Genomic DNA, 19,243 nt, shown 5'->3' on the forward strand with positions numbered 1-19,243 from the left:
AACTTAACTGGATTTTAATGAACTTTCATGGTCCTCAAAATTAAACAACAGTCTTTTAAACTAAACCAGAGCAAACCAGTCATGTAATTAGAAACTACTTCCACTCTGCTAATCCTCTTAAAATACAGCCATTATTACTGATGAGACCACTGTTAATCCCTATATAACTGCATTTTTATGCATCCCTTGCTGTCACTCAGACCAAGCAGAAGGATACAAATCTAAAATGCCCAGCAAGAATTAAGGGTTCAGAAGAACTATTGATGATGTGTCTACATGAAATGTTTTATTAACTAAACCAGTGACATTTCACCAATTAACCCCAGAAGACAATTTTATTCTAGAGTATGAGTAACCTTCTGGTTTATTTTAAATCCCTTTAAACTGATGTAAGCTAAAATACAAGTGTCTTCCCACATAGGGAGCCACACTACTGGAACAACAGAAGTAGACTTGTCTAAATAAATATTGCTATTGCAAAAATGGCTAAAGTCCTGAGGGTGAATTTTGCCGATAAAGGAAGTGTTTTCCCAGTATTTACTGAACCCATTTTCTGTTTATGAATCACACAAAATCTGGCTAGAATAAACTTTGATGTTATGTCAATATTGCAGTTGATGGGGAGTCCCGTGTTTCTGCCATGCTATTCCTTGGTGGGTAGCCTGAAGACCGGCTGCGGGCAGCAGGTCTGAGTATCCCTGGGGGGATGCTGACCCGCTGGGCATGCGACCAGCTTACAGCCCCTTACACACTGCCTCCGTTCTGCAGAATAGCCACATAGCTAATCATTGTCCATTTAGTATTTGTATATCTATATCCCGTCCTGTTATACTGCTTCCATCTAATACATTATTGATAGCGACTCTTCGGTAACTCTTTTCCAACCTGGGCAAGCATCTTACTTTATTTCCCTCATTTGCTTACCCAAATGTTATTCGAAACAGCACCTTCGACTTTACTAAGCTTAAGATTTACCACATCTAATTCCTCTTCTCTACTCAAAAAGCCTGCTTGCCTGCAAATGAATGAAATCTGTCTCATTTGAAATGATGTTATTGACAAACCCCTCTTATCTATCACTAGTTTTGTTAAACAGCCTCTGCATCTTCTCAGGACTGAGGCTAGGATGACTTGCCCACAGTCCCCTTGTCCTCCACCCTGACCCACCTCCTCGCTCCCGTTTCTAAGCACAGGCCCTACGAAACCGCTGCTTCAGCTCTTGGGAATCTGCTCATGCATCCTAATGACTGCAGGGCTATTTCAGACAGTTTCTGAAGCAAGGAAGTGAAAATTTCATCTGGACCAGTAAATTGGAGACCTATCTCAGTAAACTTTAACCTGTCCATTCCCTTTTGGCATGCTTGCTGTTAGTACTGTTCAGCTATCAAATTGCAATTAATGGTCGAATGAAGTGAAAAAGGTGCTTCTTAGTATCACTGCTTATTAGCTCTCTCTTCTAACATTTGCTAGACTTTCTCCTATTATCCTCATCTGCACAGAATTTATGTAACTTGCTAGCTTTATTCTATTTTGTGCTTTGGTCTGTGTGATGTTGTCCCTACATTGTATCAATATATATCACTATAAAGACAGATAATTCAGTCTTGTACAAGCCCTAGAGTAAGTGAAGAAAAAGAGTGAGCCTCTTTGCAGATAATTTCTTATGTCTCGCCAGACTGTATCTAGTTTTGTCAGAGGCATATAAAATATAATCTGAATCCCTCCACTATGGTTTACAAAGGAAAAAAGGACAAAATCTTTTGCCAGACATATCTGTCTCTTAACATAGCAAAACAATACTTTTACTGTGAAAAAATACTTTACTACTTGGAGGTTTTACTGCATAAAACAGTTTAGAAATAACACAGCATTTGTAGCAGAGCTTTTGGAAAAATCAAACTGCAAAAACCCTATTGGGGCTATAATTCAAGGAATGACACCGTTTTCTCTAGATACATATATTTGTTTTGAGGCCAGATCAACATGATAAATGGCTCTCTCTGGACTCAATCATAATATCCCCATACGGACAAATCTGAAAGTTAAAAATGTTGCCAAAGGCAAAGTATTTGGAACCACTGAAATTAAGTCACTGAACAAATACATGAAGTATTAGTAGTGGGGGTTGCTCAGGAGCTTATGCCAAGCTATTAACATTTTAAATATGATGTTTAACATCCTCTGCATAAATATGATCTTTGGCATAAATTCAACACCCTTCCACATCATCTTATTGACCTCACCATTCCTATATGTAATAGTAAAAATTAGTGGAGGTTCCTATAAACTAAATATTAATAATTAGCTTTCCAAGAAATATTGTTCTATTCAGTTGATGGCACATGATGCAAATTACTATATAAATATTAAAGAGACAGTGCAAATTAAAAATCACTCATGTATCAGCATATTTTTAACTACTGTTGTTATCATACATTAGACTGGTACACACATACATTTTATAGAGTTGTATGTTAGTCAGAGGTGTGATTTTTAATTGATATAGCAATACCCATGAATGCAACATAACAAACATAATGAAATGTGTGCAGAGTTTCCATCTAGATTTGGCCAAGAATTGTTTAGGTTTTGTTTTTCTAAATGCTAATTCACTGGAAGTGAAATCACTCAATGGAAAGGATTGGTAGTGAATAATCTCTGGTTTTATATGAAGGGGAAAAAGTTGTTAACACTATAAATTTTTCACATGTATATAAAAAAAATCTTTTTTGCTTTAAATATTTGTGTTTTTTTCTAAACAAATTTAGTCCTAAAATGTTTAAAGTATTTCTGACTGACTCAGCATAATTTTGGGGGAGCAGGATCAATGGCTAATGAAAAAGTTCAATACTCACTTTTTGGTCCCTATGTGAGATAAGAATTCCTTCTCAAATCTTGAAGATTTTCACAGGAAGTGAAAGTTACCTACTGCCTAGCAAAGTTTATTGTTTCTCTCTTACAAAAGTCAAATAAATATTTCACAAAAAAAAAATTCTTGGTACAACAGTGCCTTCTCTCAGGGTGGCTATACCACTTTAAAATATAATTTAAGTAGTAAAACATCTGCGGGTAAACAAGTACTTTAACAGAACAAACGGGGGAAGAGCCTTTCTTGCTTTTGTCCGTCTGTCTGGACGCTTGCCAGGACTGTTCATATTGCGAGGTTTTCATCTTGTAAACTGCCTCCCTTGAAGTGAAACTGCATTTTAGTATGGACCTGTGGAATGGCTACCATATAAGAAACAATTTGACAGGACTGGGTATTTTAGGGCGAGACTATATAGGGGACCTATATATAGGCTATATAAGGTCAGTTGAAGGCAGGGGCCCACTAACTCTGCCTATGCTTTGGGTAGTGGGAAGAAAACTGGTGTGGTCCCACTTCTTGAGCAGATTCATTATTAAGAAGGCAATGATACAGCTTAGAGCCGTCGACTGCCGGGACAGCAGGTAGAGCTAGCATGCAAGAGTCATTATGTGGCCATTTAGATGTGCCCTTAGTTGGACAATTTTCCCTTTCCTGTGGTTCTTCTCCAGAACAAGGGAAGGAAAAAAACCTTCTCAAGATAGAAAAATGTGCTTGTAAAACCTTAAAAGGCAGCTGATTCCATGTCCAGTGCCTGAGTTTACTTTCAACTCTATTTTCTTCCTTCCTTCATTTTTAAATAAAGGACTAAGCTGCTGATTAAACAGTGTCCCTTTAGGAAAACAGGTGAACGTTTTTTCTTTTTTTTTTTTTTTTTTGTTCCTGTCCTTTTGCCTCTCACTGGTTTCGGGGTCACTGTGTCTATAGGTAAGCTCACCTTTCCGAAAGAGTAGATCTGACGCTTCCAGTCCTCATGAGCAGGCTCTGAACCTCCTGAGTGCTTGTTGTCAGTCCAGAGAGAGAGCCATGATGGCTCAGAGGAAGGTCAATGGACTCGGAACTGGTGTGAAGGCTAGTCATGGACTGGTAACTTGGTGTGTCCTTACTGCCAGCTGAAGAGCTGCTCAGGTTTGCAGCCCACACAAGACCACCTGATGTGAAAGAGTGCACTGAGGCAGGACTGGAAGCCAAGGAGTGACTTAAGCTTACAACATCTGCATTTAAGTCCGAAGGTTTACTGAAGAGGGGGCTGCTGCTACCACTTTGCCCACCTGCACTGCCCATGCTGCCTGTACCCGAGGATGGAGATTCCAGGCTGCCTTGCCGTGCCAATGTGGTACTAGGGCTGGGCATTGCCGATGTGGGTTTCACACCTTCAGTACTGGGTGCAGAGGCAGCTTTACCACTTGCCTTGGCACCAAACAACCTAAATGTAAAACAAATAGCTTTAGAGAAACTGATAGCCACATTAAACATTCATGGCGTAACATCCTAAGAGCCAAACTACACATTTAATTACTACTACTAAAATAATGCCTACCTAGTTCATCAATTGCATGGCAAAATTAAATTCACTTAACCATATCACAATAATCCAGGTTTGTTTCATTAGCAACAGCGCTCATTCACTGCTATTCAGATATGCTCTTTTCACACACAGACCTTCCCAGAGAGAGTTAAAATAAGCACATTTTTGTCTTATTATTGCATAAACAGATTACACTTTCACCCAAATTTAGGAGTTAAGCATTCCTACCACTAAGCCATTAACTTTTAAACCCCTCGCTTCCCAAATGGCTAAAATGATGGCAACAAACACTTTAAAAAGGGCATCCTTCATAGTTTATCAAATATCTGAGTATTTGTGTAAAATTTTCTTCTCATTGCTCTTTTGCATGTCATGTGGTCATCAGTCATGTAGCAACTAGTCAGACAGAATAAACTGCACCAGAGCTAAAGGTGCTCAGTTTGTTTCCAAGGGCAGTCAGAACAGATATGCATTTAATATACTTGCTTCCAGTAATTCTAAAGAAGAGAATTTCTACAGTAATGATGAAAAAAAAACAAAAACAAATCCTCTAAAACTGTTGAAATAGAAGGTCATGTAATGACTTAATCTCTTACTGGAAATATTTTAAGCTGCACTTAAAGTGTAGCTTATAAATTAATACAAAATATATGCAAAACTTATCGTGATGTAAAGTAAGTATGGACAATAATGTAAGAATCCATTTTACTTATTATCAAACTCTATAAAAATGAACAGCAGCTCCCTTAGCAGCCAGTAACTGGAGATGCTGTTTTGGTAATGGGACACAAGAGGGCACTATTGGCCTTTTCTCCAGCAATGGAAGTGCTTCAGCTAAACGTGCATGGTAATTTGTATTTTCAGAAACGTTAGAATAGGGCATTTCCAACTGAAATTTATTTTTGCTAATGTTTCCGATGAAAGATGTGACAAAACTACTGTGATAATGAAGCTCTGGTAGCTGGAGATTGCTGACAATGTAAAAGCAAATATTTATTAACCTCTGGAGCTAAAAGCTCACCAGTTCTCTGAACAGGTGACAGCACTGCCTGTTCAAGGAACAGAACATGTCTGAATGAGAAGTACTTCTTGTATTTGGGGATTTATCAGACTGTTGACAGAGAACTTGTCATTTGCCTGAATATTCACTAAGAGCTTACTCTAGCCTTCAACTTGTTGTTATGGGAGTGTACTTAAAATGGCCAATCCTCAAGGAACAGCCATTTCAGGTCTGAGGAAGTCTTTTAGCCCTGAGAGAAATAATTATGTTCCTGAAGAAATGTTACCTTTTTTCTCATACTTGGTTCTCTGTTTGTGGCAAAATATGCCCAGCCAAGGCTTTTTGCCCAGTTGATACAATTTCAATAGATTGAAAATCCCTGTTTTCTATATATTACAACTTCAGGAGTTCATAGCAAAGCGCTTACCTTCGAAATGTGGGGGAGGCAATATCTGGGTATTTGGATCCTGGCTGCCTAAGTCCTGGTGTGCCAGAAGTACTCGCTGAAGTTGGGCTGGATTTGGGGGAACTTGACAACGAGACACTCTCAGAATCAGACACAGTCACTTTCTCCTTTTCCTTGTCCGTCTGATTGATGGTGACAGGACTGGATCGCCCAGACCCGATCTTGCTCGGCTCTCGCAGTTTGGTGGCCACAGCACCCGCAGACTTGCTGCTGACGTTGGAGTCGATGCTGCTGGTGCTGGACCGGTGGCCGCCTCTGCCGGGGATCCCACTGCCACTGGATTTTGCCGGGCGAGGCAAACTTCGATACTGCAGAGTGGTCTTTGAATTCACATGCAAGACACCGTCATCCTGGTTCTGGGAACCATCTAAGCTCGTTTTCCTCCCTGCATTGGACTTCCCACCGATGGCTGAAGATTTGGGCATTTTTCCTAGAGTTGCCGACCCACTTGTGATAGTTGCTCCACTTGTGGTGATTATGGTAGAAGATCCCATCCCAGACTTCTTGAATCCAAAGGAGCCAGTAGCAGTTGATCGTCCAATACCAGAGGGAGGCTTTTTTCCTTCATCACCACTACTTTTTCCTGCATCCGATGGAGAGCGCTGAATGGAGGCTCCTTTCAGGGGAGTTTTCACTTTTTCTGAAGCTTTTGCATCATCTGTTTTTCCTAAATGAAAATATATTTTAAAAGGTCGTTTGGACTTGTAGCTGTAATGTCTCAGTATCTAATTATACCACTATACAGTTATGATCTCAAAATGAAAAACTATACACACAGAGAAATTGCCCTAAGAAAGCAGACCAATTTAGGAGTCTTTAGTCCCCAGTCAGCAGTCAGTAGCAGGTACAATACATTACAAATAACCATTAAGTATTAAAAGCCTGAAATTCTCCTCAGAATTTCTAGTTTCATAGTTAACAGGAGAGCATAGAAGTAGAAAATGTTCCAAGTCGAACGATAAAGAATTTTATAAGGCTTTTTTTGTTAATAGTATTTCTATATGTAAGGAATAATATTTGAAAATAAAACACAACATATAATTAACATTTTCAGAAGTATGACATTAACTATGCACATAGAAATTAATAGTACTTATTGAGTACTTTGGTTTTCACTGATTAAATTTTCTTTAACATAACTAACTTTGTTCTGTTGTTAGCTACAAAAATTATCAGAGAGATTATGATGTCATGGTATGAATAAATCATAACCTTCTTGGTCTGTAAAGATATCAATTACATAAGTTAATAGTCTGTCATATCTTTGGTATCTTTTCAAGATTTTTGATTTTCTGAGAGACTGTCTTTAGTACTATACAGAAACATACCTAGATTATATTTTTACACAATATTATTGTGACATTCTTAAAGGTCTAGATAAGATATCCTCTTCTATCTTAAAATATCTTCTTATTTTTACAAACAACTTCTCAGCAACAAAAATTGCCATTTCTCGTTGGATTCTTCCATTCTAATTTCTCCTGTATCTATTGTATGCTCCTAAAAAGGCACAAATATTTAGCATAGCAAAGTATTTACTTCACACTTCTAGTGATTACAGGAGATTTGTAGGTGGGTGGACTAATTTGTATTATGGAACTAAACTGTCGTAAAGAACAACAGCTACAAGTCAGCAATAAATACACTCCTGTACTTATGCACGTAGTGCATGTGTCATCCTACACAAACACATGCACCCAACAAGATACAGATCAGACTCATACAGTGTGAACACACAGACTATTATGCTATTCTTAAAAAAAGTAAGGCTTCAGTTCTATGTTGCATGGTAGCTGCCTGCTCATCTTCAGCAAAATAGAAGATCCAGGAAACAGGTTTGATGAGCTGGAACCCTCGCGTTAGCTTCCTCCTAATTACCCTTACAGGGGTGCAACTTCTGAGTCCGTAAGACCACTGACTGTCGCCACAATCCTCAGGGTAGGGTCTTACAGATGAAAGTCAGACCAGCATTCAGCAGTCCAAATTGGGAAGATAGGAAAGTGGCTTATAAAGTATTTTAATTTATTCTGAGATGTTCTGTGTTAGCTACCTTTCCAACTGAGGGCTTGTACATGCTTGTGAAGTATTCTGCCAGGACAGGACAAAGTGCTAGGAAATGTCCTACAAAGGAGCAATCTTTTCCCTAGCAAAAAGATGGACTAGATTGTCTTAATAGGGATGCTTTGCACCAGTTTTGGATTTTTGTTTTCAAAACTGGGTTGTAAAAGTGTCTACTCCTTCTGAGAGGCCTTTTTCAGAAGATAAGAAATCATCTAGCACTCATGAAAGAGTGTAAAAGAAGTATTTTTTACAATTTTCATTTCTTAACAATAAAGTATAAAGTACCTATAGTATCTGGAATGTGATAATTCAACTTTAGTTCAAAAATACTCATTTTGGATCCTCTGATGTGAATGTTTAAGTTTTTTATCTAAGCTTCGAATCTTTGCCATTTCTACATGTATGCTCAATCATCAAAGGTACAGGGTTTTTGAGAACAAAGATAAGGAAGAGATGAGTCCAAAAATTGTTTTAAGAATTCCCTAATACAAGCTGACTTGCTCAAATCATAATAAATCAAAATACCATCACAGTTTATACATATATTCCTGTATGATTAATAAATTATTAGTACACACTGTAGCAAATTAACAGTTATTGAAATGAGCAAATTAGCATATTATGATAATCTTGGCTCAGAATCATTTATGATAATAACTACCAATGTGCTTACAATTCTGCTACCATATTCCCCATGTCTATCACACACTTATAATACCTATTAACTATATTTAACGCAGTAAAGATTCCTTGCTCCTTATAAAAGAAGTCTAAATATAAAGCCTTTATTTTTAATGCTGTAATCCGAACTACAGAAGTTTCCTACCCGGGGTCTTGAGAGCACTTGTTCCAGCTTTGTGCCTGGATTGAGTTGTTCCTACTTGTGCAGTCATGCCTCTCCTCCAGGATCCGGTCTGTGAAACAGAGAGAGAAGCTTTCTGCCCCCCCTTCTCCGACTCTTCAGACAGCCCCAAGGGGAGGCCTTTCCATTTGCCACTGCTGTCTAGGCTGCTGTCAAAATCTTCCTCTGGCTTCTTCAGTTCTTCAGTGCTGCCCCAAGTTTCGCTGTCCGTAACTGAGCGTTTCTCCGAGTCGGTCTTCAGCTACAAGACATTTGCATCATGAGAAATGGTCAGTCCCATCATCTTCAATATTTGCTGATTTCTTAACTCCCAAGAGGGGAGGAGAATAAAGCACATATTGATTTATTTGTACCAAGGGCCATGAAAACTTCTTTTCTAAAACATTAGTATCCTGGTGCCAAAAATTTAAAAACATTCCCATTTGGGGAAGAAATTTTTATTTATTTATTTTTTTTTTGCAACAGATTTAAACTCTTTCCTTCCTAGATAAAACATAATGTAATAAAACATAATTTACTTTAATCATCAGCAGTAATACCTTATTGTCCCTCAACTCCCTACGGATTTTACAAATGAATCACTGCTCTGGAAGGTTTAACTTAAAACCTTGAATGGTAGAGTTCCTAAATATACTACTAAAATCCCCATGGTCTCATTTCTGTTTTTACCCAACCAAACTTTCCATTTATTAAATTAGGAATATCGCCCCAGTAACACTGAGTACACTGTACCACCAGTGAGAAAGGATAACATCTTAAGCAAAATTATCAGTGCTACAGCTGGTGGCTTTTCTAACAGTTTGTCTCCACTGAAACCAATGATTTTGAACAAGAAAGGAAACTATCATTCTAGCTAAATCAGTTAGCAGAGAAGCTGGAGGAGGGGCTTTCTAAGCACTAGCACACTGGAGAGGTGAAGGTGAGAGGGTAACCAGATGGGCTCACGCTTCTTCAGAAACTCAGAGCCCTGTGGAAGATACCCCAGGAGGAACTAGCACCCCTGCAGCATCTGCTTTCCTCCGGAGTGTGCTGATACGGGGTGGATGGGAGGGCTGCAAGGAGCAGACCAATGAGACAGACAACACACCAGCTGTGGAAGCAGCTTAAACAGGAGTGTCAGAGACTGATCATATCTTCTGTGTTTTGACAAGACTTCTACTCCTTGTGCTGACAGGCTGTTTGTTGTAAACGTGCTTCCTTTTTTTTTTGTGCAAACTTTACCTCAGCCTCAAGCTTCATTTGCCCATCATCTTCTCATCAGTCCTGTTCCCCTCTTTCTTCCTTTGCCTTTTCATTTAGTTAACTTACCTCTGCCCTTCTTTAACAACAGAAAGTGGTGATGCTGCCAGGTATCACTGTTCATTACATTTGCAATTACCACAGCCCTGCCCTTATACAGTCTATCTAAGCAGGGCTGCAACCTGAGTCGCATTCAGGAGAGGACTCTCTATTATTCTGTTTCCACAGCTCTGTCTCCAGAGAGACCCCTTTAGGGTTGTTTCCTAGGCACTGCTGTCAAAAGTAGGATTAATACTGATTAGATGACCAGCAGAATAATCAGCTGCTGTTTACTTATTTGTCATTTGAGGCGTACAAAATGCCAAAGCTCTCTGCACTTTCATAATTTCATATGTGCTTTGGAGAGGCTAGTACAGATTTTATGTGAGGTTCAATGGGAAAAGAGCCGAAGCAAACCTCTAAACAAATACTGCAAGATCCTTCAGAAGAGAGTTTCCATTGGTGTTATTGTTACAACATGTGTAATGATGTTCCCAGAACTTTTGTCATAAAGGAATGCTTATAAACACATAGCTATACATTTTGAAAGCAAACATGACACAGTGGAACAAGTAAGCCAGGACCAGTTGGCCATCACTGCTGACATGAAAAGAAAGAGGCTGAACTCCACTTAGTAACCATAAGAGATGCCGATAGGGTGGGAAAAGCAATGGTAAAAGCTGAAGAATGCTGGCACCCATGCGAGTACCTTTTCAGGAATATGGCACAGGTCTGAAATTTGTCCTGGAGCTCCTGCTGCAGACTAAAGTAACCTTCATTCCCAAGATGACTTTATTTCCCCATCTTCTGGGGCAAATGACAAACGTGTTTTTCTCATATTGACACAGTTTGCAGTAATGTACATCTACAAAACAGATCTCTGAACTGCACACACTGGCTGCCTGCAAGATTAAGTATGAATCAAAACAGCACAGAGAAGAGATGATGGGCCTAGTTTCTTTGGACTGATTGCAACAGGCAACCATACCAAATTGTTAATATTCAAGAGGTAGTAGAGCTAGTAATGCTCTATTTGTGGGATTATGGAAAATAGGGTTGGACATCTGTTGGTCTATCTCCTGTCTAAAGGATAGGTTAATAGCCAGAGACAGGCACTAAAGTAAATGTTAGCAAGCCAGTAGGGAGATATGATTCTGTCTGAGGATGAACAACATCAACCAGAGTCCACAGCCTGGAATTCTGATCTTCTGCTAAACTAAGGAAACCCAGCAGAAAAGACAGAGTTCTTCTTTTTTTCATTGTAGGTGCCCTCAAAGGGAGTAGGGGAACAAATTATCCATGATCCCTAACTGATGACATTCCAATTGGCCACTTTCTCTCCTTGATATAAATGGGAGAACAGATGCTCTGCCACCTATGGGCTGGGAGCCATGGGGGGGCCCAGTGGCGGCAGGGTATGGCCTCACAGCCAGGGCCTGTGCCACCACCCGGTGAGGGAGCAGGCAGGCAGGGGCAGCTCCAGCCTTGGGCATCGGGCACTGCTGTGGGGACGGGGCCAGGTCGAGGCCGGGCAAGTAGCTGGCCTGCGGGTCAGCATCTGGATCAGGCCTGGTGAGGGTTACCAGGGTCAGACATGGTCCCGCGATGGCCAGGCAGGCCATGGGGATGAGTATGGGCCAAGGTCAGACCAGGAAGTCAGTCCGTGGATCAAGGTTTAGGCCCAGATCAGTGGGTCCATGGCCAGGCACAGGCACAGCGGTGATGCAGCAGCAGAGGCAGCTCAGATGGCGACCAAGCACAAGAGCCTCAGCTGAAAACAGCTGCCACAGGACAGGAGGTAGGCCCTGGCTGCAGCCTCCTTGCAATGTGTCTGGGAGCCTGACCCCACAGTCACCAGTGGGACAGCAGCCGCCTATGGCTGCGCCATGGCTAAGCAGGCCCTCAGCCCTGGCAGCCAAACCTCTAAGAGCGGGGATGCTCTAAGGGCCCTTACATTTTGTTTACTGAAACACAGTGCTTCTTGCATACAAATGTAATAGAGGAGGTTGCAAAATACAATATTTCATTTGTTTTGGAGTCATTATTACTAAAGTGTGTTTTTTTCCCCCCTGTTATCATGCAGACTGGTGGAGACATTGCAAGAGACGACAATGAAAAGCTACTTACCTGGGCATGAGTATTCTTTCTTGAAGAGGCAGTTATGTTGGAATAAGAGCTGACAGATGATGTGGTGTTCAAATCATCCGTGCTGAGGTTATCAAGAGTGTCACTGAGGCCACTACTAACTGAGCTGCTGTCATCCCAGCTGTAGAGAAAAGAGCAAATCTACTTTACATACTGCATGTCAATAGGCAGAAAGTGTCTCAAAATCAATAGATGTTACTACTTCTTCTTCAAGAGGTTTACCAGAAAACTTTCCGTAATATTTGCTAAAGTACAATGAACATTAGCTTTCAGACCTTTTAATTAATATTTCACTCATAGTCAAGTGGTTGCTTGTTCAGTTAATGAAAGACCCAGATGCCTTTTAAAAATTTAACACCAGATCTAAGCAAGCAGTAGCATAAGTTATTAAAAGTGTAAGTCATTAAAACAGGTTGTTTCATGCTTCGTTGTTATCACATTCAGTATACTGACAGGGAAATCCATTAAACCTACCTGGTATTGTGAACCAAAGCATTTTTAACAGCTTGGAGAACATCTAATGCATTTCCAAGCTACAGAAAAATAAAAGGAATCTCTCTTCTGCAGCCTAACGAACTGTCAGTCAGAAAGCCAATATTTCCAACAGTTTTATTTTCTTGTCTTTAGCTTTTGTCTAGTGAGCATAATGTCATCAAAATAGGATTCCTTGACATTACAGTCACCAGAGTTGACATCACAGAGAACACGTTATACATCTCTTAAGAAACAGGCTGTCAACTCTTCTGCCTTGGGAGATTTAAGTTGAGGATGTAAATGACAAAAAGGCTACTTTTATAGACATGTCATTCACCAGTCTCACGAAATTCTTGTTTCTTCCATGGAAGGGAGGTTGATGGGTGTTTCTCAGACCATTCTCTACACAAACGCTTCTCCATAGCATCACATTATGACACTTAGGTTATTGCCATTTGGCAGAAAGTCTAAGTAACAATTTACATGCAACACTACAGCAGTATACTCCCAGTTTTGCTGCACCTTCATCTGTTAATCTTGGTCTGGATTATTCCCAAGACAGAGAGTTTGAAAAATATTCACTTTATCGCTTGCAGTGGGATTCATCTCCTATAGCTTTAGCTATATAAAAGTTAGGTGTCTCATTTAAGCTATCAGTCTAGATGCTGTCTATAACCAATAGAATGAAGTAGACTCCTCTAGGAGCCTGTCCTAAAATATGTTCCAGATTTGCAGCATGAACTGCTCACTGGAGGTGCCTCTTTCTCTCTTTCCCTCTCTGAGAGGGGAGAGGGTTGATTTGGTCTATTTTAGCCATATAACTTCTGAAGAAAAAAAGCCAGGTGACATGGGTTTGGACACAAGCAAAGCTGAAAATACTTACACAGATACTATGGAATATCCTTGTTTTGTTGTAGCCTATGTCATGAACTGCCTTTTAGGTCATATTCTACAATTTCAAAAATAAAAACCTAAAATTCAGTACAACAATTAATTAAAGCTGAGTACTACTACTAGTAGTCATTCAGAGCAAATAAGGAAAATACTTGTGAATCCTTATTTTACATGTGGTGTTTTGGGAGGCTAAATTCACTTGTCCACTTCCTTAAGGAAGGCTATAGAAAGTCATAATAGCAGTGACTGTGAACTGCATGCTACAAAATGTGTGCTGTGATGCACCGGAGAGTTCAATGCTCTAGTCTCGTATCATAGCAACTGCAGCAGACATCACTTTGGTTTTGCTAAAGGTAGAAAATCACATTAGCAAGTGACCTCTGTGACAAGATAAACATATTTCAGAGGGCAAGAGCTTATTACAGTACTGTGTTTTCCATTGTTTAGTACATGACTACAAATAAATACATCTTCTGAAACATTACCAGGTAATACATATACAAGTGACTCCAGAATACAATTTCATATCTGAGCAATTACAATATCATACCTTATAGATTGCCCACATTCATCTAAGAACCATCTCTGAAGCACTAGTCATTTATACTTTTTTCGTTTTTCACTGCCTAATGTGATAGGGAATTTCACAGATGCTAAAAGACATTATTCAAATGTTATGCACTACACAGGAATGTACTTTGGACAACAGCATAAAGACTGATAAAAATGTAAATATTTTTAAATGTGGTTAAGTTTTAGAAAAGACAATATGCCCTCACTGAAAGATATTTCAAAAAAGAAAAAATCATAAGCCAGATCCAGTATATGTTGGGTACTTTCACAAGCAATGCTGAACATTTAATGCATGGAATTCATGTCTTTAATACTTGACTGTCAGTTTCCTGGGTCTACTCTAAGAACTTGTGGACAAAGCTCAACATCCAATTCTGTTTCTCCATTTTTTGTTCTTTATTTTATTCCCTTCTAATTTTTGATACCTCATTTTATTCTCATATATCTCAGTAAGGAGTTTCAAATTTTCTAAATTCTGAAATATTTTTTACAATTCACAAAATATAAACACAGTATTTGTTTTCTACAGCACAAAATGACTACATGGATCATGTTTCCATTCTATTGCAGCTTCTTTGTGATACACATTCATCACACCTCACTCACCAGTGGATTATTAGTAGGTTCTGGAAACATTCATGGCCATCTTGTAAGATATATAGAAGATTAATTTGACACCTCCACTACTGACTTTTCAGAGTCATCACTATATTTGCCTGGAACTTTTTTCTCTGATGATAGGTGCTCAAGAAGTTTTCTAATTTGGGGGGAGGTTCATACCCCAACGTTTCTGCTTATATGCAGCCTACCTGTAAAAACAGAAGCATTCCAAACTGCTCTCTTTTCTGCATGACATTCTTCTAAAGATTATTAGAGAAGCTGATTCTCACTTGATACAATGTTTTGCATCATCATTTTGAAAAATATATAGCAAAAATGGAATACTCCTACAAAACAGACTACATCACTCATCCTTTCAGCAACTAAGATCACTGCCTTGTGCTTATTTTAGTGCATTGCCCACAGTTGTTCTAAATTTTTCATGCAACTAAATCTCTTCTTTTTTCATGAATACTATTACCATCTTTTCAGCCCTGTCTCCCTATGTCTAGACAATAAACTTGCTACCAGCTGAGTTAATCTAATTTCTGGATAAGGAAGAATCCTTATTTATAATTTGGGAAACTTCTTGACGATTCATATTCAGTTGTTGTTGTAACTATCATCAGATGTATGACAAAGGAGCCTGGTAACATTAGATGTGTATTGCCTTGAGACTGAAAACCGATTCTTGTTAGCTGGCAGCAAATTCTTCCTATAACTTTTGTTCTTGTTCCAATATTCATTGTCAAACTGATCCTAAGGGACTTTATACAGGCTTTGAACACACTGACTAAGATTTATCTTTCATTTTCATTTTATCTTTCATTTACTTTTTCCTTTTTCATGCATCCTACACAGATTACAACAGGTCAGGTTACCACTATCTGTTTTTTAATGCCTCACACCAATCCTCATTATAAAGTCACCTTTCAGCTACTAATAACTTTGGAAAAAATCTGCTGATTTGTTTCTTGTTGGGTGTCAGTCTCAGGTTGATTTCTTTAAAGGAAAATTTCAGCAAATACAGTTCTGCTTTTTGAGAGAATGAGGCTAAGAGAAAAAAATGCCTTGTTTTGACAAGTTCCAGCAGCCTTTTCTTTGAGAAATCCTCGGATCCCACGAGGAACTGGAGACGAATCTTGAAATTTAGCAAGCCATAATCTTAAGGATTAAGGACATTAAGGATGTGCATTTTGCTGTTTCTGGAAAAAACACCCTCAAATTTGGCTAATTTACACATCTCTTCAAATCTGTTTGCATATACCTGGTAGAGACTTTCTAGGCTTTTTGCAGCTACCTGCCCAAGTTTGTAACCTAGCAGGCAGGCATCAGGTCAGCTCAGGCTGATGAGGGCTCCTCAGTTCTGGGTTCAAATCAACAAACTGAGAGCAAGCAACAACCCAGCAGGCACTCAGCTCACTGTGAATGGATGCAACAACACAGTTTTTGATACTATCACATCACTAATCACATACTATTTTTTTCTCTAGGAATGCTTCATTAATTTAATGCTCGTAAGAGGTCTGCTCTGGGAATGAATCTGAATTTTGTATTAAAGCAAGCAGCCTTCATTCATTTGTTACAAAAGCTGAAAGACTTCCGCAACAGGAAGGACTATATGAAGGATGGTTGAAGCCCCCGGTGTACCAGATGCATCCTACAGGATATTAGGTAACTGCTTTAACCAAAATTTTTAACAAACTGAACACTAATAAAGTGCTTCTCATTTTCTTCAGAGCTTAGCATCTGACTCACAAAGATGCTATGCATGCATATGTGTGCTTTGACCATACAGTGTGCTGTATAGACATATATACTTTTAAAAATTAGTTCACTAACATCTCAAACTGTGTGTCAAAAAACAGTAGCTATTTTGTGGCCACTGTGTCATAATCTTCATCCAGAAATGAATACCTCATACCTCACACTCCTTGAGTTTGCACTAATATCGCCAATATTCTTTCCATTCAGAACATTTGTGTTTTCTGCTCTTTGACGCACTAGTGTGACTATCAGATCATTTGCTCTAGCTAAAACTCAAGCCTTTCTTCTACCCTGGCTCATTCAATCCTAACAAGCCTTGCCTGTTCTGAAGTCAGAAGTTACACTTCTACTGAAGAAGACAATCACTTCCAAATTGTCTCTAATTGCAGAAGGTGGCTATGAATACTGTACAAATCCCAATGCTCTAGAAATTGCTCAAATACTTCATGCAAAATTCCAACCACTTGATCATATAAACTATTCCATGAAGTCCAGGAATCCACACCTTGCTTGCTGTCCACACAACTGGTTAGTCTCCAGTATCACTCTTTGTCTCATTTCATTAGTGCATGACACTGGAAAGATGTCTCCATAATAATCCTCTCATTGACCTTTCTACCTCCTAGTCATTCTAGAAATAGTAAGGTGTCTGAAGTCGAAATATCCAGTGCATAGCATCAGTGTGTGGAGCTGAGTGAAGATTATAAACATATTCCCACAAGTATTCCCTCAAATGGAAAGATAAATTGCACTCAGCTGTGCTCATGACACTTTTGTGTTTGCTTTCCACAAGTATTGAAAGTTTTCTTTGCTTGGAAAAAAAATCCAATTTTAAGTTCACACACTCAAGTATTTGAACCAAATGTGAAATATTTTATAAGGAATAAGATATTATTTAACACAGCAGGCCAGCAAACAACAGAGCTCTGGGGCAAAGAGGCAACGAAACAAGACAAATAATATGTGACCATACCCTGTATAATGAAGACCTGTAAAAATGTGCAACGATTTTTTCTGAACGGTTTGAGTAATGGCTGAAAATACAAACCAGTAACTATGCACTGCATTGGGAGAGCAATGAATATTAAAGGCACACGACAAGGGAAAGAGGTACTAACAATTTGTGTTAGCTCCATGGATACCTAAAAATATTCTCCTTCTACAGTACTTGCTTCAGAAAATCAAAGCAGTCTCTAATTGGAGACAAGACATGGTAGAGCACACTACCACAATGATTGTTCCTTCCAGTCTTCCTGTTTCTATTTTTGGCACTTTCCTACAAGTTCTTAAACTTGCCAGATCGGTGAAGTCCACCATACCGATAAGCTGGGTCATTGCCTGGAATTTGCTTCAATATTAGAGTATTTTTGAGAGTGTCTCCAGCCGAAGTGGCCTAAGTATGCAAATGAGAAAGCTTTTCACAAGCAGATCATCAGACTTATGAAGGCAGCAAGACTCCAATCAATATGTTGTTAAGTCTGCTGGAAAACTGTGGTTGCTCCAATGCACCCAGCCCTTGGCACGGTTTCACAAGTTTCTGGGAATTTTTTTTCCTGGTTATTACTGAATTCCGCAAGCAGAAGCAGGAACTTCAGCTTGCAAAAGCTGAGTATACAGCTCTAGAAAACAAAAACAAAAAACCTTCCTTGTAAAGCATTTGTTTTATCAGAATAACTGTTCTATCCAGGGAGGTTTGTAACTCTGAATGAAAAATAGCACTGTATTAGTCACAGGCTTTGTATGGCACATGAAGGGCTTTAGACCTCAGCAGTAGCCCTAAGATCCATGGAGGTCATGCTCAGCAGTGAGATCCTTAGTCACATTCCTGGTAATGCAACTGGAACTCACATATCCTACAGGGACTTGTGCAGGGGCCATAATATCTGGATTTGAGATTCAGGGAATCTGAACAAACACGTTTAGCACAGCAACCTTTTCTTGCTTTTTACAGCAGCTCTGAACTTTTGAAACATGGCAGAAGGTCTTTAAGCATTTCTAAATCTTTCATGACCACAGTGGGTACACACAGGGCAGTGCCCATGCGTATTTTTGCAGCTGGGGAGAATGATCTCAGAGGATAAATCAGGTAACTGAGACCATGAAAGAAAGGTAACTCAGGGCTAAAAGGAAACTTAACTCCTGAGTTTGGTGTAAGTCTATCTGTGTGTTTGGGGATCTGCAAAACCATAGCAAGAGCAGAACACAAAGATGACCAGTGAGCTGTTACCCACTTCCTGTGACCGCACACAGCTGGCCAACTTGTGTGACTGCATCCTCAGATGATCCATGTCTCCGTGTCCCTCTCTTAGAGCCACTGGACAGCTCTATAGTCATTCACAAAAACAGCAGAGGTATGTGAGAAATGAAACACAAGCAATTGCTTTGATTAGTATAGCCTGCTTTCCTGTTTGGCAAATGAATTGCTAGTACACTATTGCAGTGGATAGGATCGGGACACCCTCATTTATACTGGACAGTTATTTAAACTAGCGAATAGTACCATAAAAAAAGCAAAACCCCCAAATCTAGCCACCTGAAGTGAAGTGAGCTGCTACCTGCAGTGTAAGAAGATCTGAGTCACTGATGTAGTTGTGCTCAGGGTATTTAAATTAAATGTGACTTAGGGAATCAAAGTTTGGCATTTAATTCCCTATGTAGTCAGCAAAGGCTGGTACTTCCGGTGGGTACAGGGGAAAAGATTGGATAGAGACGAGCGATGAGGCAGAGTA

General features: G+C 39.4%; 1 protein-coding gene across 1 annotated transcript in view; it reads right to left on the reverse strand.

Annotated features, from left to right (window-relative positions):
* NAV3 (neuron navigator 3) overlaps positions 1–19,243 on the reverse strand; it is a 282,224-nt gene that overhangs the window by 57,795 nt on the left and 205,186 nt on the right. The window contains exons 13-16 of the mRNA XM_067313062.1: positions 12,195–12,327; positions 8,748–9,024; positions 5,822–6,527; positions 3,804–4,292 (exon numbers count right to left, since the gene is read on the reverse strand). Coding sequence (XP_067169163.1) covers positions 3,804–4,292; positions 5,822–6,527; positions 8,748–9,024; positions 12,195–12,327 — 1,605 coding nt within the window. The remainder of the gene's footprint in view (positions 1–3,803; positions 4,293–5,821; positions 6,528–8,747; positions 9,025–12,194; positions 12,328–19,243) is intronic.

Source organism: Apteryx mantelli, chromosome 1 (genome assembly GCF_036417845.1).
Source record: "Apteryx mantelli isolate bAptMan1 chromosome 1, bAptMan1.hap1, whole genome shotgun sequence".
Classification (NCBI taxonomy): Eukaryota; Metazoa; Chordata; class Aves; order Apterygiformes; family Apterygidae; genus Apteryx; species Apteryx mantelli.